This window comes from Hemitrygon akajei, unplaced genomic scaffold, assembly GCF_048418815.1.
Source record: "Hemitrygon akajei unplaced genomic scaffold, sHemAka1.3 Scf000160, whole genome shotgun sequence".
In the NCBI taxonomy this organism is placed as follows: Eukaryota; Metazoa; Chordata; class Chondrichthyes; order Myliobatiformes; family Dasyatidae; genus Hemitrygon; species Hemitrygon akajei.
The window spans coordinates 524965-552861 of NW_027332046.1; the positions used below are offsets into that span (position 1 = coordinate 524965).

The window sequence follows — 27897 nt, forward strand, 5'->3', positions numbered from 1 at the left end:
GAATTTAAAAAATAAGCAGTTATTAAAATCTAAAACATATTACCTAGAGAAACCAAGCATAGTGTTTAATAACAGATCAACACAATCTTTAAAACTAATAGTATACAAATAATTGAAACCTCCGCTAAGTATATATAAGAGAAGGAAATAGCCCCATTAGTAGGAAAAACTACCAGTTAGTTAATTAAGAAAAAAAACACACAAAATATCAAACCAGATATTAGGTTAAAGGAGTAAGTCCTTTTATGTTCTTTTTCTCCATCGAATGTCCAAATAACCATTTAAACAGTCATACCTGAACCATAAATCTTCTTACCAAAAACAACAATGGTATGCAATAATAAACAAGTCCCCTAATCTTCTTTTAATAGTCTCTCAATGAAATGTCCAAGTAGCCTTCATAAATCTTCTTTCCGAAATGTTATTATGCAGATAATATGCCAGACAGTTCAATCGGCAGTCACAGCAGGTATAGTTTAAACAAACGGCAGGGCAACTTTAGGATCACAAAATGTACGAGGAGGAGAATCAGGAGGAAAAACTTTAATCCTTGTTGGGTGACACAAGGAAGGAAACAATTTCTTATCATATGCATGTTTAATTACCAGAGCAAATTTTAATCTTTGTTTCATTACCTCCTTAGAAAAATCTTCATAAAAACCGAGCTCAGATGTCTCAAATCTAAAAACTCTGTTGTCTTGCCTGTCGCATTATTTGACCTTTAATCTTAAAATAATGAGAACAAACCAGAATAGCCCTTGGTTTATTTGGATCTTGAGATCTCGAAGTAAAAGTTCTGTCTGCTCTTTCAACAGTAGGCGGCTGTGATAATATAGAAGGAAATAAGGTATGAAAAAGCTTACCCATGTAAGCAGTTAAATCTCCATTTTCAACTCCTTCCTGCAGCCCAACAATTTGTATATTCCTTCGGCGAGACCTAGTTTCCAGGTCTATAATCTTATTTCGATATCATTCCAAACGAGTTTTACTTTATTTTACTTTCAAGCAATTTTTGCTTAATTATCTTCAATTCCTCTTTGTGTGTAGTGACTTGAGCTTCCAGATCCTTAAGTTTTCCCAGAAATGACATCATTTCATTACTATTCTTTTCAAGTTCGTCTTTAAATGAACTGTGTCCAAGCCATATCTTCAGCCCACAATGGCATTTCATCAGATCCTTCCTTTTGCATCTTTCCTTTCCCGTTGCCTTTATCACTAGGTTCAGACAAGTATTTCCCACTCCTCAAAGACATATGGTTCCCCTTCAAGAATCAGCAACTGAAGATATTAAATTCGGTTTAAACTAGGGGGAAAGGGACAAAACTAGGAGCAGCTCAGAAACTGCTGTTACTCCATTCACAGACAGGCGCAGCCTCCAGGAGCTATTCAAATCTTGATTGCACAATCCATCTGCCAAAACTACTTGAGCCAAAGCCTCAAAGCTCCACTTCTTCACTGGCCACACTCCACCCCAGTCAATATTAATCTCCAGTCCCATTAAAGGTGAATATGCAGTAGAAGAAACTCCTCCCATGCCCAGAACTGGATGTGGTGAGCAGCAGCAATAATTGTAGAGTTCAGCACCGATAGTCACTCTCAAAATAGCTTTAGCAACAGTGATGGACAAATATCCAGCATGCAGCTTATTGAAACTTTCTTCCCAGTGTGAACCCGGTAGTGTGTCACAAGTGTAACATGCTGTGAGATTTCACTGCTAATGTAATGGTCTCTCTGTTATGTTTCACTGCTGAGCTAATGGATTCTCTGCAGCAGCAATGTTTAGCTTATGACTAGAAATAACAGGAGTTTTGGAGTGCCTAGCTACCCAATGAGAGAGATATTGTTCTTTCCTGTGAGACTGGAAGGTAGATTTTCATGGTCTTTTGTCAGGGAGAGATGAGAAGACATGAGTGAAGAGAAAGGGCCCTTTTTCTATTTTTTTGTTTCCTTTACTAATCCTATAGTCAAAGTAAGAATTAAATAGCTCAATTGTTTAATCGCATATTGTGTACCATTTGTTATTTTTGGGGTACTGATTTGTAACAGGAGACACATCATGCAGCATTCACACAAACGAGATTGCTTAGGTTTGGCCAAGTTCAGGGGCTATCACCCCCTATATTAAGTTGCTAGCTGAAGCAAGAGTTACATAAGGTTAAATGACTGAGTGAATCGCTCCCCACATTCACAGCAGGTGAACGGCCTCTCCCCACTGTGAACTCAATGATGCACATTTGGTTGATTTTGCTGACAGAATTACTTCCCAAAGTCTCAGCAGCTGATCGGCCTCTCTCCTGTGTGAACTCGCCTGTGTGTCTGTAGATGAGATGACTGAGTCAATCCCTTCCCACACACTGAGCAGGTAAACGGCCTCTCTCCAGTGTGAACTCGCTGATGTACCTTCAGTTTAGATGAGTAAGTGAATCCGTTCCCACAGTCTGAGCAGGTGAATGGCCGCTCGCCACTGTGAACTTGCTGGTGTGTCATTAGGATGGATGACTGAGTGAATCCCTTCCCACAATATGAGCAGGTGAACGGTCTCTCCCCAGTGTGAACTCGCTGATGTACCTTCAGTTTAGATGACTGAGAAAATCCCTTCCCACAGTCTGAGCAGGTGAACGGCTTCTCCCTAGTGTGAACTCTCCGATGTGTTAGTAGGTGAGATGACAGAGCAAATCCCTTCCCACAGTCTGAGCAGGTGAACGGCCACTCACCAGTGTGAACTCGCTGATGTACCTTCAGTTGGGACGAAGAAGTGAATCCCTTCCCACAGTCTGAGCAGGTGAATGGCCTCTCCCCACTGTGAACTCGCTGATGTACCTTCAGTTGGGACGAAGAAGTGAATAGCTTCCCACAGTCTGAGCAAGCGAATGGCCTCTCGCCAGTGTGAACTGACTGGTGCATCATCAGCTGAGATGACTGAGTGAATCCCTTCCCACACACTGAGCAGGTGAACGGCCTCTCTCCAGTATGAACTCGCTGATGTACCCTCAGTTGGGATGAGCAAGTGAATCCCTTCCCACAGTCTGAGCAGCTGAACGGCCTCTCCCCAGTGTGAACTCGCTGGTGTGCCTTCAGATCAGATGAGCGAGTGAATCCCTTCCCGCAGTCTGAGCAGGTGAATGGCCTCTCCCCGGTGTGGACTCGCTGATGTACCTTCAGTTGAGATGACTGAGTGAATCCCTTCCCACACACTGAGCAGGTGAATGGCCTCTCCCCAGTGTGAACTAGCTGATGTACCGTCAGTTTAGATGAGCAAGTGAATCCCTTCCCACAGTCTGAGCAGGTGAAGGGCCTCTCTCCAGTGTGAACTCGCTGATGTACCTTCAGTACAGATGACTGAGTGAATCCCTGCCCACAGACTGAGCAGGTGAACGGCCTCTCCCCAGTGTGAACTCTCTGATGTACCTTCAGTTCAGATGACTGAGTGAATCCCTTCCCACACACTGAGCAGGTGAATGGCCTCTCTCCAGTGTGAACTCGCTGATGTACCTTCAGTACAGATGACTGAGTGAAACCCTTCCCACACACTGAGCAGGTGAATGGCCTCTCTCCAGTGTGAACTCGCTGATGTACCTTCAGTTGGTACGAAGAAGTGTATCCCTTCCCACAGTCCGAGCAGATGAACGGCCTCTCCCCAGAGTGAACTCGCTGATGTACCTTCAGTTCAGATGACTGAGTGAATCCCTTCCCACAGTCTGAGCAGGTGAATGGCCTCTCTCCAGTGTGAACTCGCTGATGTACCTTCAGTTGGGACGAAAACGTGAATCCCTTCCCACAGTCTGAGCAAGTGAACGGCCTCTCCCCAGTGTGAACAGACCTGTGCAACTGTAGGTGGGATGATCCAGTGAATCCCTTCCCACAGTCTGAGCAGGTAAACGGTCTCTCCCCAGTGTGAACTCGCTGATGTACCTTCAGTTTAGATGAGCGAGTGAATCCCTTCCCACAGTCTGAGCAGGTGAACAGCCTCTCTCCACTGTGAGCTTGCTGGTGTGCCATTCGGTCAGATGATCGAGTTAATCCTTCCCCACAAATTCAGCAAATGACCAGCCTCTGCACAGTGTGAACTGACTGCTGTGTCCACAAGTGGGATAACTGACTGAATCCCTTCTCACACTTACAACAGGTGAATGGCCTTGTCCAGTGTGAACTTGCTGATGTACCTTCAGTTGAAATGACCGAGTGAATCCGTTCCCACTGTCTGAGCAGGTGAATGCGTTCCCCCCGTGTAAAATGACGGGCACGCCAGTTGGTCTGATGACCGAGTGAATCCCTTGCTCCTCTTCTTAAATATCTGGACAAAGACAGCAAAACTGGTGTGTTGTGTTCGAGATTCCCATAGACAAATTCCTTGTCATATTTAACCTGTAAAAAGATTTACAAAATCAATCAATAGGTGTGGGACATTTCAGATGAGATCACTTGAGTTGGCAAGGTGTGAGCTGACATCACACTGTTACAGTGAAGTTCAACCCAAGTTGGAGAGAGAAATCATCTTCTAACTGGGCACAGTGCTGGTATCTGGAATGTCAATCAAACTCTCTGATGCTCTTCCTGTCTCTATAACATAGGGGCAGTTCTGCCATCTCCAACCTGTGATCTGGCTCAGTTGTCTCTCTCCATTGGTATTATTCCCTGTTCCCAATGAGCTGCATGGGTGCCTGGTCCCACAGGAACTGAAACACTCTCTACGCATCCAGCACTCTCTGTGTAAAAATACTTACCCCTGACATCCCCTCGGTATCTATTTCAAAGCACCATAAAACTCTGCCCTCTTGTGTTAGCCATTTCAGCCCTGGGAAAGAAACCTCTGACTATCCACATGATCAATGCCCCTCATCATCTTATCCACCTAAAAAAGAGGCTCTAAACATAAACAAGGAAATTATACATTGCTTTGAGGATTTATTAGAAGTGTACAAAACTTTGAGGAAAACGATAGGTTAAATGCCAGCAGCTCTTTCCACTGAGGTTGTGTGGGACGACAACCAGAGCTCGTGGGTCAGTGGGGAAGGTGAAAATTTAACAGGAACATGTGGAAAAGCCGTTCACTGAAATGGTCGCAAGAGTGTGGAATGAGATGCCAGCACAAGTGATGAATGTGAGCTCGGTTTCACCATTTAAAAGAAGTTTGGATGGGAGCCTGGATGGTAGGAGTATGGAGGACAATGGTCCCAGTGCAGGTGGATGCATTAGACAGCTTAAATGTTTTTTTTGGCATTGACTATATGGGCCAAATAGCCTGTTTCTGTGCTGAACTTCTCCACGTTTCTATGATGGAGAAGCTGGTCTAACTTGCTTCGAAGGGAAAACCAGTAGGAGTGACAATGGAACAGCAATGGCTGGAGTTTCTGGAAGCAACTCGGGAGTTGAGTGATCGATACTTACGAAAGAAGTGGAAGCATTGGAAAGGCAGGAGGACACAACCATGGCTGAAATGAGAAGCCAAAGAGAGGGCAAACAAAAGAGCAAAAACTATTGGGAAGCTTTTAGGAACCAACAGAAGACGACTAAAAAAAAAGTCAGACGAGCTCAGGAATTGGAATGATGATTAATGAGTCAGTCGTTAATGAGTCTTGGCAGCACCCAACAGTCTGAGGCATTTAGAGGAACAAAATATCCGGGGCCTCAATATCTCTTGAGAACCAAGGTTCCCTGCACCAGTTACCTTTCAACTTTTATTTTGACTGGCACATACAAACTCCACACCCTCAAAATTTCACTTCTAAAGGCCTCCCACTTACCAAGTACTCCTTTGCCAGAAAACAGCCTGTCCCAAACCACACTTGTCAGATCCTTTCTGATACCATCAAAATTCACCTTTCTCCAATTGAGAATATCAACCCGTGGTCCAGACCTCTTTTTTTCCATATTTACTTTTGAATCTCATGGCATTATGATCACTAATTTCTGTCATCAGCCCTGGATCATTTCCTAACAGCTTATTGCACACTTTACATCAGGAATTCTACGTCCTGATTATGGGGACATTTGACAAACTCTATCCCATCCAGTCCCTTCACAGTGTGGGAATCCCAGTCAATATCTGGGAAGTTAAAATCACCAACTGAATCAACCTTTGTTTCTTGGCATGGTCTGTGATCTCTCTACAAATTTGTTCCTCTAAATCTCTCAGACTGTTGGGTGTAACCAAGTCCCAGTGATGGCTACAATATCATAATTCCATGTCCTGAGCTCATCCGGCTTTCCTACGATGCTTCTTGCATTGTGATATACACAGCTCAGCACTTTCATCACACCATGCTCAACCATTTGATTGCTGACTCTGTCTGAGGTCTGAACAACATCTGACTGGTGTCCAGAAAACAACCTCTCAATCATTGTCACAAAACCAAAGGAGCTAATTGTGGATAACAAAAGGAATGGAGACAGGCTAACCCCTATTGGCATCAATGGATCTGGGGTTGAGAGGGTCACCAAGGATCTGACATGGTCTGTATATACTAGCTGTATTGTGATAAAAACACAACAGCACCTCTTTCACCTCAGACGGTTGAAGTTTGGGATGGGGACCCAAATCCTAAGGACTTTCTACAGGAACACAAATGAGAGCATCCTGACTGGCTGAATCACTGCCTGGTAAACTGCACTTTCCTTAATTGCAGGAACCTACAGAGAGGGGTGCGCACAGCCAGCACATCTCTAGATGTGAACTTCCCACTATTCAGGACATTTGCAGAGGCAGGTGTGATAAAAGGGCCCGGAGGATATTGAGGACCCAATTCACCACAACCACAAACTGATCCTGCTGCTACAATCCAGGAAACGGTACCACTGTTGCTGTGGCTGCAGATGAGCCAACTTGTTATCAATGTTTCCTTGAACAACCGAGTTCATTAGCCTAACTGGGACCATATTTAGCTTGTGAAAAGTCTCAGATGAGTCAATTGTTTCATTCTCAGGGTTGCCAGATTCATATGATTTGATAACAACACCCACAGATGGTGCCTGCTTGTCAAAATAAGTCTGTATCATATTTATGTGTAGCACCTGTGTTGGTTTGTGTCGGTCGGGTGTCTTAGTAACATAATTCACGTCATTAACTTGAGAGACTATTTCATACGGTCCACTGAATTTCGCCTTAACTGGATTCATCCACATTGGAAATAAGGCAAGCACCTTACCCCCCACCTGGTATTTTCTTTCACAAGCCTGCTTATCAAACCAAAACTTCATTTTGCTTTGAGAAATCTATAAGTTTTGTCTTGCTAGGCTACAGGACTAGTGTAGTTTGTTTTTGAACTTCAAAACATAGTCTAAGAAGTTAACATGTACATCCCATCAATCCACTGTTCCTTTAACAAGGTCAAAGGTCCCCTCACGCAGTGACCAAATACAAATTTAAATGGACTAAAGCCCAGTGATTCCTGTACTGACTCTCTTACTGTGAACAAAAAAAATATATTCCTTCATCCCAGTATTTTCCATTTTCAACACAGTATGTCTTATTCATTGTTTTGAGGGTAGAATGAAATCTATCTAAAGCCCCTTGTGATTCTGGATGGTATGCAGATGATGTAATTCATTTAGCTCCCAGTTCATAAACCACCTGCTGGAATAAACCAGATGTAAAATTACTTCCTTGATCAGACTGGATTGCTTTAGGCAAACCAAATAGAGTAAAAAACTTGGTAAGAGCCTTCGTCACAGTTTGAGCTTTAATATTCCTGAGAGGTATTGCCTCTGGGAATCTGGATGAGGTACTCATAATAGTTAGCAAATACCGATGGCCAGCTTTAGTCTTTGGCAATGGGCCAACACAATCCACTATAACTTTGGAAAAGGGTTCACCAAATGCAAGTATTAGCTGGAGTGGGGCCACTGGTGTGACCTGATTAGGTTTATCCACAACTTGACAAGTGTGACAGGTTCTGCAAAAGGTCATAACATCTTTCCTCAAATTAGGCAGTAAATTTCCTTCATAATCCTGTTTAGTTTTATTCACTCCAAAATGGCCACCTAAGGGCATACTGTGGGCCAAAGTTAACATTTTTATCTTATAAACTTTAGGAACTACAATTCGGTGAACAACTGTCCATTCCTCACTCACAGGTATAGCAGGTGGCCTCCACTTCCTGATTAACATTCCATCCTTGAGATAATACCCGACTTGCATTTTCTTAATCTCATCATCTCAGAGAGCGGTTTCTTTTAAAACTTCAATCTCAGTGTCTCGGTTCTGTTCTGCTATAAACTCCTTCCTAGACAGGGATAAGTCTTTCTCATCAGACTTGCTACCTGAATCCTGTTGAAACATTGAAGGCAGAAAAGTCCCTGACAGGTCAGCATTACCTGAATCCCGATTTTGGCTATCATGGGTATCAGAATCATGCTGCACAGAACTGTCTGCGTCGGCAGACTTTTTAGCCACACTTGGGAGTTACTGCACAGGAAGGATAAATGTTAAAATCCATCTGTCGGTCACCAGTGGTTGGCTTAGTTGTCAACTGCACTGCCGGAACTACTTTACCATCTGCCAGGTCATTCCCTAACAGCAAAGTAACAACTTCCACTGGTAAACTGGAGCATAATCCAATCTTAACAGGTCTGGAAACCAACCCTGACTGTAAAGTTACCTTGTGCAACGGCACAGAAGCCCCAATGCCTTTAATAAAATGCCGCTCCCAATGCCTTTAATAAGATTTACCTCACCAGTGTTAGTCTCATCACCAAACTTTAGAACGCTAATATAAGTGACAGAGAAGCCCCAGTATCTCAAAGAATTTTCACTGGTACTGGGGTTGACCGTTCCTTTACTTATACAAACCCATCTAACATAAAATGATCAAATCCCTTCTTAACTCGGTCAGACCTCTCAGTTCTTAACTGAGCTTCAACAGAATCTTCAGAACCCTGTGGGTTTATAGGTGCTTCAACATATTGTACACAGGCATTTGGGACTGGTTCCTTTTTCTTTTTCTTATTCAGGATAGAACAGTTTGCCATCATATGAGCAGCTTCTTACAATAGTAACAAGACAGACCAGAATATTTCTCCTTCAACTGCTTCCCTTCATTCTTACTCGTGTCACTAGTCCCAGCTTTAATTTCTGGTTTACCCTGGTGATCCTTGCTACTCTTTTGGAAACTCTTATTCTGGGTAAATTTAACATTATGAGTTAAAGCGAACTCATCTGCTAATCTAGCAGACTCCTGCAATGTAGCAGCATCCTTTTCATCTAAATACGTCTTTATGTCATCAGGGACGCACCTTTTGAATTCTTCAATTACAACCAACTCTTTCAAGCTGTTAAAATCATCATTTATATTTTTATATGTGCACCAGCCAAAACACAAACTTCTCACAAGAAAATTCCATATAAGTCTGGTTCACAGATTTCCTTGAATTTCTAAACTTTTGCCTGTATGATTCTGGGACCAACTTGTAAGTTTGAGCACAGCCTGTTTCACTATGTCATAATCAGCTGCTTCATCAACTGTCAAAGCAGAATAGGCTTGCTGAGCCTTCCCCTCAATTACACATTGTAAAAGAATAGCCCAACCCTTTTCTGGCCACTTTAAACTCCGAGCAACCATCTCAAAATGCTGAAAGTATTTATCAACCTCTGCCTCATCAAGTGGAGGTACCAATTTAACTTCCCGACTGTCCTCAAACTTATCACCAGTGTCTAACGCTAGACCCCCTTGCTGCAATCTCTCTATGTTTTCCAGCTCGAACACCCTCTGTCTTTCTGCTTCCTCCCTCTGTTTTTCTGCCTCTCTAGCCTCAAACTGCCTCTGCCTTTCCGCAGCCTCCATCTTTAACTTTTCTAACTTGTAATGGAGCTCAAGCTCACTAGGTTTACTTTCAGGAAACACCTCCAACTCCTCCACTTTAAACACACCTCAGATACATGATGTTCAGCTATAATCCTTTGCATCTGTGCCTTCCTCATTGTCAATTTCACCTTAGCAAGTTTAAACCTTTTCACAATACACAACAACACGAGCCTTCTGGCGTCCTCTAATGCCTCAGAGGTTGGTGCTTCCAGACATTTATCAACATCCATTGCTGCTGATTTTGCACACACAAATAAATCAAAAGGGATTTCCCCAATGAAATCAATAATTAATTAATCAACACGCCCTCAAATTTGTTCATATCCCAGATGCAGGCCCCAATTTTGTTATGAACAAATATTTAGAAACTAAAGCTTTAGAAATTAACCAGCAACAATAGACTACTCCTGGAGCCTAGTTTTGATGTTAAAACCACTATCTTTATTAGTATCTACTTATAATAAAGTAAATTAAGCAAGATAAACAAAAGTTAACAGTTTTATGTATATATATGTGTGTAAATTGTTACGTACCCCAAAACTGGGTCACTTACCAGCAAAGATAGAGAGGTCCGTTGAAGTCTGATGGTACTATTTTTAACAGTATTTATTGATAAAAATACACAAAAATAATATCAATGCAAACATACAGATAATATACATCATCAATCCTTAATCTAAAAGCGCGGGTATAATAATAATCAATAAGAAATAACTCTATCGTTGTGTAGGGGATAATGTATTGTCCGATGGAAATATAAAAGTCACTCAAGTTCATGCAGGCTGCAGCCTTTTGTTGGAGTCAAGAGAGACAGATGTTTTAAACTTGCCTGCTTTCCTTTTTATGATGTCGATCCTTCGAGAGTTCTGTTTTTGTAGTCGGTCCTTTAGCTAAGCCGTTCCGTGGAAAACTCGTCATCCGAGCAAGGATGGACACACACACAAGTCACCACCGGCAGTCGCTATTAAACGCTGTCACGGGATTACTATCGTTTCTCCTGGTGCGTCTAAAGGGGTTGTTCCCCAGACCCTCTTTTATCCTTACTCACCCCCGTGTCACCTCAGATGTCAATCAGGTTGGGATGATGCAATCCCTCAGCCAGCCCCCTCGGCTCATTCCCTGAGGGCTTCAAATAAATAGTACAGTACTCAATACACAATTCCGTCTCCAAGAGACAATGGCCATTTCCCGTGGCTTTGTATCGCTGAGGGGCCAGGACATTCCAAACCCCATGTGGATTCTGCGTGTCTTTCTCTCATTTCCTGCGTCTCCTGACCTGAATTAATAGCGATCTTGCGATTCTCAAAAAGGTGGGAGCTACTTTGTACCCTTCAGCCCCTCAGAGTTGGGGCACAGGCGTAACAAAATATAACTCCCAAACTATTGAGCTCGGGGAAAACAAGGCTTAGAGTCTTGAGATGGTAAAGTATGGAAGTTCAGTTCATCCACGGAATAGGTGATGAGAGAGAGATATTTGTAATCCAGGGTAAATGTCGAGAGAAGGCAATTACGTCAAATTCCAAAGGTTCCATTGTGGTGAAACGAGAGAACAGTTGCTGTAGATTTTATGCTTCATCGTTTCAAATCCACATACGAATTATTACCGAAAGTGACTTGTCACAAGGGGTATCGCCTTCAAGTGAATTATCACACCACACCCAGCCAAGCGTTAACACATAAGTAGTCTTCACAGTATACCCCAAATCCGATCCACACCTATGGATCAAATGAGGTGATAACCACACATTCGATGTATGGTGAATCAACACTTAACCCACCCTTGTGGGCATAGGAAAGCTCTAAACAGTGACCCTTGGCCACTAGTTCCCTGGTTTCGATCCTTCCATTTTTCCTCCTACATCTCTGCCTGACTCTGAGTGTCTGAGTCCTCGGTTAAATCTAAACAAGCTGTGAGCGATGTAAACAAGCTGCAAGCCCGACTGATTTGCCTTCTTAATCACTCTCTCTCTTAAAATGAATGTCCTCAGCAAGCAAAAGCAAGGAATTAATAAGAATGTGAACTGACTGGTGTGCCAGTTGTTGGGATGACTGAATGAATCCTTTCCAACATTCTGAGCAGGTGAATAGTTCAAAATGTGTGAACTGACTGGTGTTTCTGTAGGGTGGAGGACTGAGTGAATCCCTTCCCACAGACTGAGCAGGTGAATGGTTTCTCCCCAGTGTGAACTCGCTGATGTACCTTCAGTTTAGATGACCGAATGAATCCCTTTCCACAGACTGAGCAGGTGAACGGTTTCTCCCCAGTGTGAACTGACTGATGACTCAGCAGGTTGGATGACGAAGTGAATCCCTTCCCACAGACTGAGCAGGTGAATGGTTTCTCCCCGGTGTGAACTGACTGATGTCTCTGCAGGTTGGATGAATCAGTGAATCTCTTCCCACAGACTGAGCAGGTGAATGGCTTCTCCCCAGTGTGAACTCGCTGGTGTGTCAGCAGGTGAAATGACCGAGTGAATCCCTTCCCACAGACTGAGCAGGTGAACGGTTTCTCCCCAGTGTGAACTCGCTGATGTACCTTCAGTTTAGATGATTGAGTGAATCCCTTCCCACAGACTGAGCAGGTGAACGGTTTCTCCCCAGTGTGAACTGACTGATGTCTCTGCAGGTTGGATGATGAAGTGAATTTCTTCCCACAGACTGAGCAGGTGAATGGCTTCTCCCCAGTGTGAACTCGCTGGTGTGTCAGTAGGTGAGATGACCGAGTGAATCCCTTCCCACAGACTGAGCAGGTGAATGGCTTCTCCCCAGTGTGAACTTTCTGGTGACTCTGTAGGGTGGATGAATCAGTGAATCTCTTCCCACATTCTGAGCAGGTGAATGGCTTCTCCCCAGTGTGAACTTTCTGGTGACTCTGTAGGTGGGATGACTGAGTAAATCCCTTCCCGCAGACTGAGCAGGTGAATGGCTTCTCCCCAGTGTGAACTCGCTGGTGTGTCAGTAGGCTGGAAGAGTTGATGAATCTCTTCTCACAGACTGAGCAGTTGAACGGCTTCTCCCCAGTGTGAAGTCGCTGGTGTCTCACTAGTATTGATGCCAAAGTGAATCCCTTCCCACAGTCTGAGCAGGTAAACGGCCGCTCCCCGGTGTGAACTCGCTGGTGAGCCATTAGGTCAAATGACCGAGTGAATCCCTTCCCACAGTCTGAGCAGATGAACGGCTTCTCCCCAGTGTGAACATGCTGATGACTCTGCAGGCTGGATAACCGAGTGAATCCCTTCCCACATTCTGAGCAGGTGAATGGCTTCTCCCCAGTGTGAACTCGCTGGTGTGTCAGTAGGCTGGAAGAGTTGATGAATCCCTTCCCACAGACTGAGCAGGTGAACGGCCTCTCCCCAGTGTGAACTCGCTGGTGTCTCTGTAGGGTGGATGAATCAGTGAATCTCTTCCCACATTCTGAGCAGATGAATGGCTTCTCCCCAGTGTGAACTCGCTGATGTATCTGTAGGTGGGATGACTGAGTGAATCTCTTCCCACAGACTGAGCAGGTGAACGGCTTCTCCCCAGTGTGAACTCGCTGGTGTGTCAGTAGGTGAGATGACAAAGTGAATCCCTTCCCACAGTCTGAGCAGGTGAATGGCTTCTCCCCAGTGTGAACTCGCTGGTGACTCTGTAGGGTGGATGACCGAGTGAATCTCATCCCACAGTCCGAGCAAGTGAACGGCCGCACCCCAGTGTGAACTCGCTGGTGTGCCATCAGGTCAGATGACCGAGTGAATCCTTTCCCAGAAATTCAGCAGATGACCAGTTTCTGACTGGTGTGTCCACATGTGGGATGACAGACTAAGTGCTTTCTTACACACAGAACAGGTGAATGACCTTGCCCAGTGTGAACTTGCTGATGTACCTTCAGTTGAGATGACTGACTGAATCCATTCCCAATGTCTGAGCAGAAGAATGGGCTCTCCCCTGTGTAAAATGACGGGCGTGCCAGTTGGTCAAATGACTGAGTGAATCCTGCCCCGTAGTCTGATCAGGTAGGATGGTCGATTGAATCCCTTGCTTCACTTCTTAAATATCTAGACAGAGACAGCAAAACTGGTGTGCCATGTCTGAGCTTCCGGGAGACAAATTCCTTCTCGTTTTTATCCTGTAAAAAGATTTACAAAATCCATCACTGGGTGTAGGACAACACTTCGGATGAGATTACTTGAGTTGCCAAGGTCTGATCCAGCATCACATTGTTACAGTGAGGTTCCACCCAAGTTGGACAGAGAAATCATCTTCTAACTGGGCACAGTGCTGGTATCTGGAATGACCATCAATTCTCTGATGCTCTTCTTGTTTCTATAGGAATGGGGCATTTCTGTGGTCTCCAATTTGTGCCTTGGCTCAGTTTGGCTCCCTCCATTGGTATTATTCCCTGTTCCTGCTGAGCTGCATGGGTGCCTGGCCCCACAGTAACTGAAAATTTCTCACACAAATAGTCTTTCTTGATGTGCCGCTGGGATTTTCTTATATGTATTATTAACTTAAAGTGCCAGTTGCCTTATAAAAATTTCTTGCTGAGATGAATGGTTGGTCCGCACAGCTGTTAAAGGCTCTTGCAGAAAAGTACCAACAAAGAAACAGGCCCTTTGGGCTATCTAGCTTGTGCTAAACTATTTAAACTCCCCATTCTCACACCCCTACCATTCAGGTCCCTACACAAAACTCCTTAAATGTTGAAATCCAGCTCGCATTCACCATTTGTGTTGGCTGCTCATTTCGCACCCAGATGACCATCTGTGTGAAGAAGTTTCCCCTCATGTTCCCCTTAACATTTCACCTTTCACCCTTAACCCATGGCCTCTGGTTGTAGTTCCACACCATCTCCGTGGTTAAAGCCAGCTTGCATTTTATCTATGCCCCTCTATCACAATTAAATCTCCCCTCAATCTTCTAAATTCCAAGGAATAAAGTCCTAACCTGTTCAATTTTTCCTCGTAACCCAAGTCCTCCAGACCTGGCAAAATCCTTGTGAATTTTCTCTGAACTCTCAGAACCTCTTTTACAACTTTCATCTATCTACTGTTGTCAGTGCTTTGGTTCATGAAGGCCAATGGGCTGAAATCTTTCTTTCCATCTCTATCTAACTGTGATACCACTTTCAGTGAATTACAGACTTGTATTCCCAGGTCCCTTTCCTCTAAAACATTCCTCAGTGCCCAACCAGTCACTGTGTAAGACCTACACTGGTAGGTCCTACCAAAGTGCAACACCTCACACTTGTCTGCATTAAATTTCATTTTCCATTTCTCAAACCATTTTTCCAGCTGGTCCAGATCGCACTGTAAGCCATGATAGTCTCCCTCGCTGTCCACTACACCCCAATCTTGGTGTCATCCACAAATTTACTGATCCAGTTAACCACACTATCATCCAGATTACTGATATAGATGACAAACAACAACAGATCAAGCACTGATCCCTATGACACACAACTAGTCACAGGCCTCCAGTCAGAGAGGCAACCATCTGCTACCACACTCTGGCTTCTCCCAAAGACAGTGTCTCGTCCAATTTACTATCTCATCTTGAATGCTGAGTGACTGAACCTTCTTGACCAACCTCCCATATGAGACTTTGTCAAGTGCCTTGCCGAAGTCCATGTAGACAACATCCACTGCCTTGCCTTCATCCACTTTCCTGATAACTTCCTCGAGAAACTCTATAAGATTGGTGAGCCATGAACTACCAAGCGCAAAGCCATGTTGTCTATCCTTAATCAATTCACATCTATCCAAATACTTATATATCCGGTTCCTGCACATAAGTTCCAATAACTTTCCCCCTACTGATGTCAAGCACACCAATGTACAATTTCTTAGTTTATTTTTAGAGCCTTTCTTGAACAGCGGAACAACATTGGTTGTCCTCCAATCCTCCACTACCTCACCTGTCACTAAGGATGATTTAAATATCTGTGCTTGGGCCCCGACAACTTCTGCACTTGTCTTCCAAAGGGTCCCAGGGAACAATTTGTCAGGCCCTGGGGATTTATCCATGGCAATTTGCCTTCAGACGGCAAACACCTCCACCTCTGTAATCTGTACAGTGTCCATGAACTTGATGCTGCTTTGCCTCACTTCTATAGACTCTGTATCCACCTCCTGAGTAAATACGAAAGCAGAAAAAATCTCCCCCATCTATTTTGTCTCCTCATATGGATTACCATTCTGATTTTGTAAAGGATTATTTTTTTCCCTTGCAATCTTTTTGCACTTAACATATCTGCAGAATCCATGAGGATTCTCCTTCACCTTGTCTGCTGGGGCAACCTCATGCCTTCTTTCATCAGTGTTCACTTGAATTTCCTGTATCTCATAAGTAGCCGATTTGTTCCTATCTGCCTGTATGCACCTCCTTTTTATTGATCTGGGAGATGAAAACTAAAGGGGTGATAGAGCTGCATGGTGGGGGGTGGGGGTAAGGGGGGGTTAAACTAACGTCTCAGGGGGAATGGATGCCTGAATAACAGAACAGATAGTGGAGGTGTTGTGGAGACAGGTGTTGTTCAGACCTCAGACAAGGTCAGGAATGAAAAACGTTGAGCATGGTGCAGTGAATGTGCTGAACCCTGTATATCTCAATGCAAGGAGCATGATAGGAAAGGTGGATGTGTTCAGGGAATGGATCAACACCTGGAATTAAGATACTAGGATCTGGCAACTGTGGACTGGGACAGGCTGCTTTATGGCAAAGGTGTGCTTGGTAAGTGGAAGTCCTTCAAAGTGAAATTTTGAAAGTACAAAGCGGGTATGTGCTTGTCAGAATAAAAGGTAAAGGTAGAAACTGCAGGGAACCTTGGATTTCAAGAGATATTGAGACCCTGGTGAAGCACAAAATGGAGTTTCATAACAGGGATAGGCAGGCAGGTTCTTATGAAGTATAAAAAATACAAGAGAACACATAAGAGATAAGTCAGGATGGCTAAAAGAAGGCATGAGGTTGCCATTGCAGAAAAGATTAATCATCAGGGATTCCAGAGATAGATTAAGAGCAAAAGGATTTTAAGGCACAAAGTTGGTTCTCTGTAAGACCAGAATGGCAATCCACGTATGGAACCAAAGCAGATGGGAGAGATCTTAAATATGTTTTCATCTCTATTTACTCAGGAGATGGACAAAGGTTCTATTGGAGTGTGAAAATGCCACATTAAAATAGTGGACCCTGTACAGATTAAAGAAGAGATGTTATTTCACTGTTCAATATAGATCATTGAGCATAGAAACCTACATCATATTCCAGGCCATTCAGCCTATAATGTTGTGCCAACCACGTAACTTACTCCAGAAAGTGCCTAGAATTTCCCTAGCACATAGCCCTCTATTTCTCTAAGCTCCATGTGCCTATGTAAGAGGCTGTTAAAAAACCCTATTGTATCTGCCTCAACCACCACTGCTGGCAGTGGATTGCACACACACACTATTTTCTAGTTAAAAAAACTTACCCTTGCCATCCCCTCGGTAACTATTTCCAAGCACCTTAAAACTATGCCCCCTCGTGTTAGTCATTTCAACCCTGGGGGTAAAACCTCTGGCTATCCACACGATCAATGCCCCTCATCACTTTATAGCCCTAAAAAAGGGTCTAAACATCAGAAAGTAAATTATACATTGCTTTGAGGATCTGTTAGAATTATGAGGGTATAGATAGGGTAAATGCAGCAGGTTTTTTCCACTGAGGTTGGGTAGGATGACAACCAGACGTCATGGGTAAGTGGGGAAGGTGAAAATTTAATGGGAACATTTGGGAAAGCTCTTTAATGAAATGGTCGTGAGAGTGTGGAATGAGATGCCAGCAAAAGTGGTGAATATAAGCCCAGTTTCAACAATAAGAGAAGTTTGATAGGTACTTGGATGGTAGGGCCATGAAGGGTGATTGACCAAGTGCAAGTAGTTGCATTAGACAGCTTAAATGTGTTCTCAGCATTGACTAGGTGGGCTAAACAGCCTGTTTCTGTACTGAACTTCTCCATGTTTCTGTGACAGAGAAGCTGGCCAAACTTGTAAGGGGAAAGGTAGGAGTGACAACGGAGCAGCAATGGCTGGAGTTTCTGGGAGCAATTCGGGAGCTGAGTGATCGATACATCCCAAAGAAGCGGAAGCATTGGAAAGGCAGAATGACACAACCATGGCTGAAATGAGAAGCCAAAACCAACATAAAGACCAAAGAGAGAGCAAACAAAAGAGCAAAAACTATTGGGAAGCTTTTAGAAACCAACAGAAGATGACAAAAAAAAAGTCAGATGAGCTCGCATGGATGTATGATTTGTAGTCATTAATGAGTCTTGGTAGCACCCAACTGTCTGAGGCATTCAGAAGAATAAAATATCCGGGGCCTCAATATCTCTTGAAAACCAAGGTTCCCTGCACCATTTACCTTTCAACTTTTATTTTTACAGGCACATACAAACTCAACACCCTCAAAATTTCACTTCTGAAGGCCTCACACTTACCAAGTACTCCTTGGCCAGAAAACAGCCTGTCGCAAACCATACTTATCAGATCCTTTCTGATACCATCAAAATTGACCTTTCTCCAATTTAGAATATCAATCCATGGTCCAGACCTCTCTTTTTCCATATTTACTTTTGAATCTCATGGCATTATGATCACTAATTTCTGTCATCAGCCCTGGATCATTTCCTAACAGCTTATTGCACACTTCTACGTCGGGATTCCTACGCACTGATTAAGGGCACATTTGACAAACTTTACCCCATTTAGTCCTTTTACATTCTGGGAGTCCTAGTCAATATATGGAAAGTTAAAATCACTTACTGCATCAAGCTTTGTTTCTTGGCATGGTCTGCGATCTCTCTAAAAATTTGTTCCTTTAAATCCCTCAGACTATTGGGTGCAACAATGTCCCAATAATGGCTACAATATTGTAATTCCCTGCCCTGAGCTCATCTGGCTTTCCTACGATGCTTCTTGCATTGTGATATACACAGCTCAGCACATTCATCGCACCATGCTCAGCCATTTGATTGCTGACTCCATCTGAGGACTGAACAACTTCTGACCAAGCCTGTAAAGATGGGAATCTGTCCCCCCAGTTTAACTCCCTACTGCTCCAATACTTACCAACTAAATTAGCCAACATGATTAAAACAAATAATATGGATTGGCCTGACAGTGACCAAAATCGAATGTGACAAGCTTTGACATATTGTTGGGACCTGACTTTCAAATCCCAATCAACCCTGAAGGGAACTAATATTAAAGGTGAAGATGTTCAGTGGGAAGAAGGACGCGAGAGGGCGATATCTGGGGATCAGAAATGGGAACAAAAACCTACCAAGGGACAGGTGGGGACAACAACCCGTTTTCAAATTAACAAGCAAGGATGCTTACTGCCGTGAGTACCACCCCTCAGGAAGAGCCCAACGGAACATTGCAAGTTGCTGGAATTCCAATTCCATTTATGATTGATATGCCGGCAACCACAACCACTCTCAATCAGGAAATTATATCGGAAAATGGATTCCAGCTATCAAACACTAATATCACTCTGTCTGGGTTCGAAGGCACGGAACGCACGTATTCACATACACAGCCACTACAGGTGGAATTCCAGGGGGATTGAGAAAAGCCAGTATTATGCACCCCTCTAGGGACAAAGTTCCCAGTCACATTAGAGAGGTTAAAGGAAGAGAGAACAGTGCATTACTGGCTGAAGATCTGGATTTCCTTTGGCGACAGACAGGACAGGTGGTTCCCCATACCACCGTGAGGGTTTGCCTTGGGTTCAAGCCAAAGAGCCTAGGGTTCCTTGCCTACACCCTGATGAAACAAGCCTCCAGCACCAAGGGAGGCTGGCCAGACTTGGCCGCATGCCAACTCTGATACTGGAAGGACTCAGGTGAAGACAGGACATCTGGTAAGACACTCTTTTAATATTGACCGAACCCAAGAGGCTGTACCCCATCTCTGGGCAATCTCAGGCCATGAAATTGGCCTTGCTTGTTAATTTCTAAAACTGCCCCCCGTCTGGATCACCATGAAAGAAGGACAGACTCTCCCATCCACTCTGCAATATCCCCTCAAGCCCGAGGCAATGTTTTATGAGAATGGAAGCCCTTTTGTGGATCCAGCAGGGAAACAATATTCTGATGATGCGATAGTAACTGACAGTGAAGTAATTGAGCAGGCCTCTTTTGAAGCAGCTGTCTCATCCAGAAGGCTGAGCCGTTTGCTCTGACTTGTGCCTGTATCCTAGCAACAGATAAAAGTGCGAACAATTACATGGACTCCCGTTATGCATTTGGAGTTGTACATGACTACCGGGCTCTCTGGGAACATGGGGATTCCTGATTTGCTCTGGCCACCCCATTAGTAATGCCTCTTTTGTAAACAACTTACTCACCGCTCAACAGCTACCTCAAGTTTTGGCTATTATTAAATGTGCGGCCCACACCCGCATGGCCAACCAGGTCACTGAACTCAATGCTTTAGCAGATTAGACAGCGAAAAGTGCTGCACAATCCTCAATAGTTGTAGTCTCCTCGGGTTCCCATCAAGCAATCCTCCATGACTCAAGCAGAACGAGTTTGCCAGACATGTGGGAGGTACGTACTTTTCAGGGGGACGCCTCTGAGGAGGAGTGCAAGCTGTGGTTCCAGGTGGGGTGCCAGAAAGACCCCGACCGAGGTTTCTGGATCACCCCAGCGGAACAGGTTTGTGTTCCTACACAGTTTTTACCTATATTGGTCAATTATGCACACACCTGGAAAAGGAGGGAATGGTTGTTAACCTGCACCCTGCACACCGGGTACGACTCCCTTGACCATTTTCGTGTCTACAAGTTGATGTTACTGAATTGCCTAGAGTACATTGCTATAGATACTGCTTAATTATTATACATGTGTTTAGTAGATAGATTGAAGTTATTCCAACTACCAATAAGAATGCTATGACTGTTATGAAGTTATTATTATGGGAAATAATTCCAAGGTAAAGCCTGCTGAAGATGCTGAGCTCTGACAATGGCCCACACATTGTGGTGACAGTGAACAAAGAGGTATGTAACAAACTAGCTATCAGGCAACAATTCCACTGTGCACACCACCCATGGGCCGCTGGCATAGTGGAAAGAGTCAATGGCACTCTGAAGAGTAAATTAGCCAAACTAACAGCGGAGACTGGACTTGCTTGGTTGAAGGTCCTACTGTTAGCTCTATTCCACATGAGGGTCACCCCACAGGGGAAAACAGTGTTGTCACCAGCTGAAATCATTCATGGACAGCCCATGAGGACACCCTGGGGACAAAGACCTTGTGTACCATTGTTCCCACAAAGTCTATCAGCAAAATTGGATATGCATCCCCTCAGGGAAGAGACCAACATTTTCCAAGCATTACATTCACAGGTTCGACAGGCTTACAAGGAAGAGGACTACTCCACAGAGAGGAGTGACTAGCCCACCATAGAACCTGGGAATTTTGTCCTGATAAAGAATTGAGATTGAGGGAAAGTTGGACCTCGGTGGAGAGGACCATATCAGGTGTTACTGACCACTCCCACGGCTGTGAAACTGAAGGGCAATCTCGGTGGATACATCGATTAGGTGCCAAATGTGCTTAACATGTTACCCAATTTCCCTCGGGATCAATAAAGTATGTCTGTCTGTCTGTCTGAGAACTGTCTCGAACTAAAGGAAAATATGTTGGTTGATAGTGGTGTTCGGGTTTATGTCTTTGAGAGGACTCACCCCAGTATCCGGGGGCCCCCACGTTAACACCTTTCAATGTCTCTCTGTCACACCGATGCCAAACAGGTATCCTGTTTAGGGTCCTGCTGGGTTTGTGCTGAAATTCCGCAGCATAGTAAAACTATGATTCCAATGTCAGTAATCCCGCTCAACCAGAGTGAGGAACTCTCAGCCTGGGCTTTCACAAACAACACCGGGGTAAGAGAGATGAGGAACTGGGGTCCAGTCAGAGATGACTGTGGCTGTCAGTGTTTTGAGGGATGGTATCTCAGGCTCCCACCAAACACAACTTCCTAGACTGGGAAACATGCATCCTGGCCATACTTGCAGGTGCTCGGCAACGGAGAGGAATAACTGAGACTGAGCGATTTTGAATGATCACTTTTCTCTCCTATGGAGTAGCCAGGAATTCACAAGAGATAATCAATTTGGCTACAGCACTTGAGGAGCTGGCCACAATACTGCAGGGGCCCTGACAGAAACACAGGCCCAAGTAACAGAAATATCCACTGAAATGATTGCAATCCGGCAAACAGTCGTACAGAATCGTATGGCTTTAGATTTTATCCTCGCTGAGAAAGGGGGAACCTGTGTTATTATTGACACAGAATGCTGCACCTATATCCCTGATGAGTCTACTAACATTACATCCCTCTCCAAGCACACTGCCAGGGAGATTGACAGCATCAAGAAAGTAGGGTAGGATTTACATTGGTTCACCAAAGGGACGAAATAGTGGTCTTTGAAGGCCTGTTCGGTAATATGTGGGGCATGGCATTGCATTATGGCCTAATAGTTGGACATATCTTTTTTATAATTACTGTTGTATGCTGTTTTTACCCACAGATATGCCGTAATGTTATCCATGATCAAAAGGAGGGAATGATAAAGTATGAAAAAGGGTTAACACTTTGTTAAACAATAGTAGCAGATTTTTCTGAAAGAAACTGCTGATGATCAACAGATGTGCTAAGCCATCTGAGCCATATCTCTTCTTGAGGTAAGCTAGCTAGGCTTTCTGGATGTTTATCTCATTGTGCACTCGTGGGTAGAGATAGAACAACTTCAGTCAGTTCTGTGTGTGGAAGCCATTATGACTATTTTGTCATTTGTCTTAAGGGGCTGTAATACAGTAAATAACTTTGGCACCAGCCTGCCTTGTGTGGTGGGTATCTGGACAGATATATCTGTGGTGTAAGGGGAATTGTTAGTCAGTTAGTGAATTGAGCGGTAACAGTCATAGACTGTTCCTGTTTGAGCGACTAACTGAGTAAGGCCTGGGTGCTTGGAGTAAAGAGTTTGTACTTATACGGTCTCTGAGTGACTTTATCCGGATTCGGCTTCCACAGAATGGGAGTGGTTTTAAAGGGCTGGGCTGCTGGAAGCACATTACCAGACCTGGAGTGATTGCAACTGGATCTGACAGAGGCATAACTGGTTCCTCTGGGCACATTCAGTCTCACTCCAACTATTCCATACCTTCCTTTGTACAGTATAGAATGTCCAAAGGACTAGTGTTTGAGTAAATGAGACTCACCAAACTTTCTCCTGAATGAATCACTGGATTCTCTGAGTCAGATGGGTTCTCTCCAGTTGATGCTCTCAATCCTCGGGCTGGTTCACTTGTTGATGTTCCACTGTCTTCAGTCGTGGTTTGCTTCCATTTGGGGTTTTTCTTCCAATAAATCTCTCACCGCAGGTCCAACTTTAACATGAAATATAATGAAGCACATTAACAATAAAAAGGAGAACCAAACATTTCTGCTAAATGTTACCAAGAACAAAACTCACTGAAACTCAAACGTTGAAGGCAGACATAATGATCTCAGTGAACAATCTTTTATTGCCCCTCACACGTCACAAAACGATATGGGATAAGAAGGAGCCATCATTCAGTCATAGTAAGACATAACACACAGGAACATAATTAGGTGATTCGATCAATCTAGTCTGCCCCACCACTCAACCATGGCTGATTTTTATTCCAACACCATATTCCTGCCTTCCTCCTGTAACCCCGAAGCTACTTAGCAATCATGAGTATATTAATCTCTGTCATAAATATACCCAAATGGCAGCCTCAACCAACCTCTGTGACAGCAAATTCCACAGATCAGACATAATTTGCCCAAAAATTTTTCTCATCTCAGTTTTAAAGGGAAGCATCTTTATTCTGAGACAGTGCTGTCAAATCACAGATGCTCCGTCTAATGGAAACATCCTTTCCATGTCCACTGTATCCAGGCTTTTCAGCATTCGGTAGGTTTACTTAACCATACATCCCCCCCACCACCCCCACCGTCCTTCTAAACTCCATTAAGTACAGGTCCAGAACCATCAAATGCTCCCCAAACATAAAGTCAATCATTCCTGAGATTATTCTTGTAAATCTTGTTAGCAACAACTGTACTGAACACAAACTGGTAGCAGGATAATTTACAGAGAAAAGTTGTGCATTCTTTACTGCTCTACTATCACAAAATGAGCCATTTCCATTTCCAGGTCAAAACAGGTCAATTTCAGGAAATATAAACCATTCTGGGGTGAATGTAATAAAAAGAAACTGGAATTACCAGAAACACTCAGCAGGTAAGGAACAGCTGTGGGGAGAGGAACAAACTTTACAATTCAGGTTAATAACATTTTGTCAGAATGACTTCTGATGATAGATGTAATAAAATTCTTAAACGGGTTAATAAACCATCTTTCTGTGCTCGTCATCCTCTTCTACAATTTAAAGTGGTTCATAGAGCTTACATTTCTAAACAGAAGCTCTCCAGTTTTTACCCGAATGTTTCTCCACTTTGTAATAAATGCAACTCTGCTGATGCCTCTTTAATTCATATGTTTTGGTTTTGCTCTACAATTGAAAAGTTTTGGCGGGAAGTATTTCATACCTTCTCTCAACTTTTTAGGGTCCAATTTGACCCAAATCCCCTTACTGCCTTGTTTGGTATTATTGCAAATGAAGATATAACTTTAAATACTCCTAACCTACAGGTTTTAGTTTTTACCTCTCTTTTAGCAAGAAGAGCAATCTTGCTTAAATGGAAGGAGTCTACCCCTCCTACACATCTTCAATGGCTACGTGATATTATGTCGTATTTAAATTTAGAAAAGATCCGCTGCTCAGTCTTAAATTCGAAACAATCTTTTTATGGTATTTGAGGACCTTTCCTAAATTACTTTTCCAATTTATAAAGTTTAACAGTGCACAGACTTTTATGTATATTTTTATCTTCTCTTCTTAAGTGAGTATGCTTTTTTTATCTAATTATCCATTGTCATCCATCAGCTTTTTTCTTTGGTAGTTGGTAGGGAGTTGACTTTTTTAATATATAAAAAAAATATTTTATGATGTATGACCTATCTTTAAATTTTTGATTACAGAGTGGTATACCTTTATGTCTGATGCTATAACATTTTAATCAATTTTATTACAATATATGAATGTACACAAGTTATGTTGAGATGTATCTATGTGTTGCACTCTGTAAATCTTTTTTTTTCTGAATAAAAATATTGCAAAAAGAAAAGAATGACTTCAAACATTTTCAGTTTTTAGTGCAGATTGTAAACACGGTTCAGCCCATTTACTCACAGCCTGTTCCTGTGAGGCTGGAATCGGAACTCATCCTCTCCTCAGATTAGCACTCATTGCTTCCAAAGGAACTCCAGAAACAAGCATCTGATCCCAGACCAGAAATACTCGCTCAACACCTCATAAGCCCAAGTTGCTCGATCCCCGGGTCCATTTTACCTGGATCAAGAACTGTGATATCCCAGGACCCAACCTCAATGAGCCACACAGGCAAAGGTTGGGCACCCCTGGTCAAAATTTCTGTTACTGTGAATAGTTAAGTGAGTAAAAGATGAACTGATCTCCAAAAGTCATAAAGTTAAAGATGAAACATTCTTTTCAACATTTTAAGCAAGATTAGTGTATTATTTTTGTTTTGTACAATTTTAGAGTGAAAAAAAATAAAGGAACACCATGCAAAAGTTTGGGCACCCCAAGAGATTTGAGCTCTCAGATAACTTTTACCAAGGTCTCAGACCTTAATTAGCTTGTTAGGGCTATGGCTTATTCTTAATCTTCATTAGAAAAAGCCAGGTGATGCAAATTTCAAAACTTTATAAATACCCTGACTCCTCAAACATTATCACAAAAATCATCAGCCATGGGCTCCTCTAAGCAGCTGCCCAGCACTCCGAAAATTAAAATAAATGATGGCCACAAAGCAGGAGAAGGCTATAAGAAGATAGCAAAGCATTTTCAGGTAGCTGTTTCCTCAGTTCGTAATGTAATTAACAAATGGCAGTTAACAGGAAGGGTGGAGGTCAAGTTGAGGTCTGGAAGACCGAGAAACTTTTCCCAGAGAACTGCTCGCAGGATTGCTAGAAAGGCAAATCAGAACCCCCATTTGACTGCAAAAGACCTTCAGGAAGATTTAGCAGACTCTGGAGTGGTGGTGAACTGTTCTACTGTGCAGCGACACCTACACCAATATGACCTTCATGGAAGAGTCATCGGAAGAAAACCTTTCCTGCATCCTCACCACAAAATTCAGCATCAGAAGTTTGCAAAGGAACATCTAAACAAGCTTGATTCATTTTGGAAACAAGTCCTGTGGACTGAGGAAGTTAAAATAGAACTTTTTGGCCGCAAGGAGCAAAGGTATGTTTGGAGAAAAAAGGGTGCAGAATTTCACGAAAAGAACACATCTCCACCTGTTAAGAACAGGGATGGATCAATCATGCTTTGGGCTTGTGTTGCAGCCAGTGGCACAGGAAACATTTCACTTGTAGAGGGAAGAATGAATTCAATTAAATACCACAAATTCTGGAAATAAACATCACACTATTTGTAAAAAAAAAGCTAAAGATGAAAACAGAATGGTTTCAACAACAGGATAATGATCCTAAACACACCTCAAAATCCACAATGGACTACCTCAAGAGGTGCAAGCTGAAGGTTTTGCCAAGGCCCTCACAGTCCCCCGACCTAAACATCATCGAAAATCTGTGGATTGACCTCAAAAGAGCAGTGCATGCAAGACAGCCCAAGAATCTCACAGAACTAGAAGCCTTTTGCAAGGAAGAATGGGCAACAATCCCCAAACAAGAATTGAAAGGCTCTTAGCTGGCTACAGAAAGCGTTTACAAGCTGTGATACTTACCAAAGGGGTTGTTACTAAGTACTGACCATGCAGGGTGCCCAAACCTTTGCTTCGGGCCCTTTTCCCTTTTTTTATTATTTTGAAACTGTAAGAGATGGAAAAGAAAAAGTAATCTAGCTTAAAAAATTAAAGAATGTGTCATCTTTAACTTTCTGCCTTTTGGAAATCAGGTCATCTTTTACTCACTTAGCTATTCACAGTAACATAAATGTTGACCAGAAGTGCTCAAACTTTTGCATGTCACTGTAAGTGATTTTCTTGCTAAATGATACTTTAAAAAGGCAGTTTTCCAAATATCACTCCCCACTTGCAAATTATCCAGCAGCTTTTGCATCGCCACAATACACACAGGTAACACCAGTTTCTGTATTGTACATAAATATTTCCCCTGAACCCCCACTCCAGGTGGCTGACAGTGGTGAACTCGGTGATGGCAATGCCAATGAATATGAAGGGAAGGGCAGGTGTCTGTCTCATTGGAGTCTGGCACATTTGTGATGTGAAAGCTATTTGTTGCCCAGGGCAAAGGTGTTTGATATCAGTATGTACCCAGACAGAATGGGTCAAAGCATGTCCTCACCGTTAGAAAACGGCAGAACAAGCAACACACACACAAAATGCTGGAGGAACTCAGCAGGTCAGGCAGCATCGATAGAAAAGAGTACTAATGCTGAGTTCCTCCGGCATTTTGTGTGTGTTGCTTGGATTGCCGGCAGCTGCAGATTTTCTCCTGCTGCGGTTGTAGGTAGAACGAAGGTGATTGTCTCAACAGCTGATAGAAAGATATTGTTCCCTTTCTACGAGTTCCTGATCCCTGCATTTAGTTTTCTGGAGCTCAGCTCTGTCTGTGAGATCTATTTGCTCCCATTCCCTGATTAGCCGGAAGCTCCCCGGGGCCCGTGTACGGATCGTGGGGCTGAGAGAGAGGAAAAAGACCTGGCCTGTGCCGAGTTTGTGGGCCACGGTGTTCAATGTTCACAGCAATTGTCACTCAATTAAAACCCACCCAGCACCCGCTCTTACCTCTGCCGGTCCTCCCGACATTTTGTGTACTGCGCGCATGCGGAGTTATGCAGGACAACAGCAAGCTTGACGCCTGCGCATTTGATCGGTGCTTCAAGAGACAGCGCAATTTTAAACGCAGGGCTTTATGGGTAATCACGGTGCCATTAAACGTTTCTGCAAGCACTGTTTTCATGCCC

At 43.4% G+C, this 27897-nt stretch overlaps 1 protein-coding gene across 1 annotated transcript; it reads right to left on the reverse strand.

Annotated features, from left to right (window-relative positions):
* Nucleotides 1–21: 21 nt before the first annotated feature.
* Nucleotides 22–27774, reverse strand: LOC140724089 (uncharacterized). Its single transcript, XM_073038576.1, has 5 exons — nucleotides 27719–27774; nucleotides 26696–26780; nucleotides 23053–23220; nucleotides 11941–13908; nucleotides 22–4032 (listed from the first exon to the last, which is right to left on the reverse strand). The coding sequence occupies exons 4-5, from the start codon at nucleotides 13513–13515 to the stop codon at nucleotides 2272–2274; spliced, it is 3336 nt and encodes a 1111-aa protein (XP_072894677.1). The 5' UTR covers nucleotides 13516–13908; nucleotides 23053–23220; nucleotides 26696–26780; nucleotides 27719–27774; the 3' UTR covers nucleotides 22–2271.
* Between the last annotated feature and the right edge of the window lie 123 nt (nucleotides 27775–27897).

What these genes read in the sequence shown, in the direction of transcription:
- LOC140724089 (XM_073038576.1), bottom strand. Translation starts at nt 13,515, where the DNA reads ATGGCACACCAGCGAGTTCACACTGGGGTGCGGCCGTTCACTTGCTCG. An exon ending in GCTCAGTCTGTGGGAAGGGA is followed by an intron (nt 4,033 to 11,940) that starts TTCACTCAGTCC and finishes ATTTGCTGAATT; the next exon opens with TGTGGGGAAGGATTAACTCG.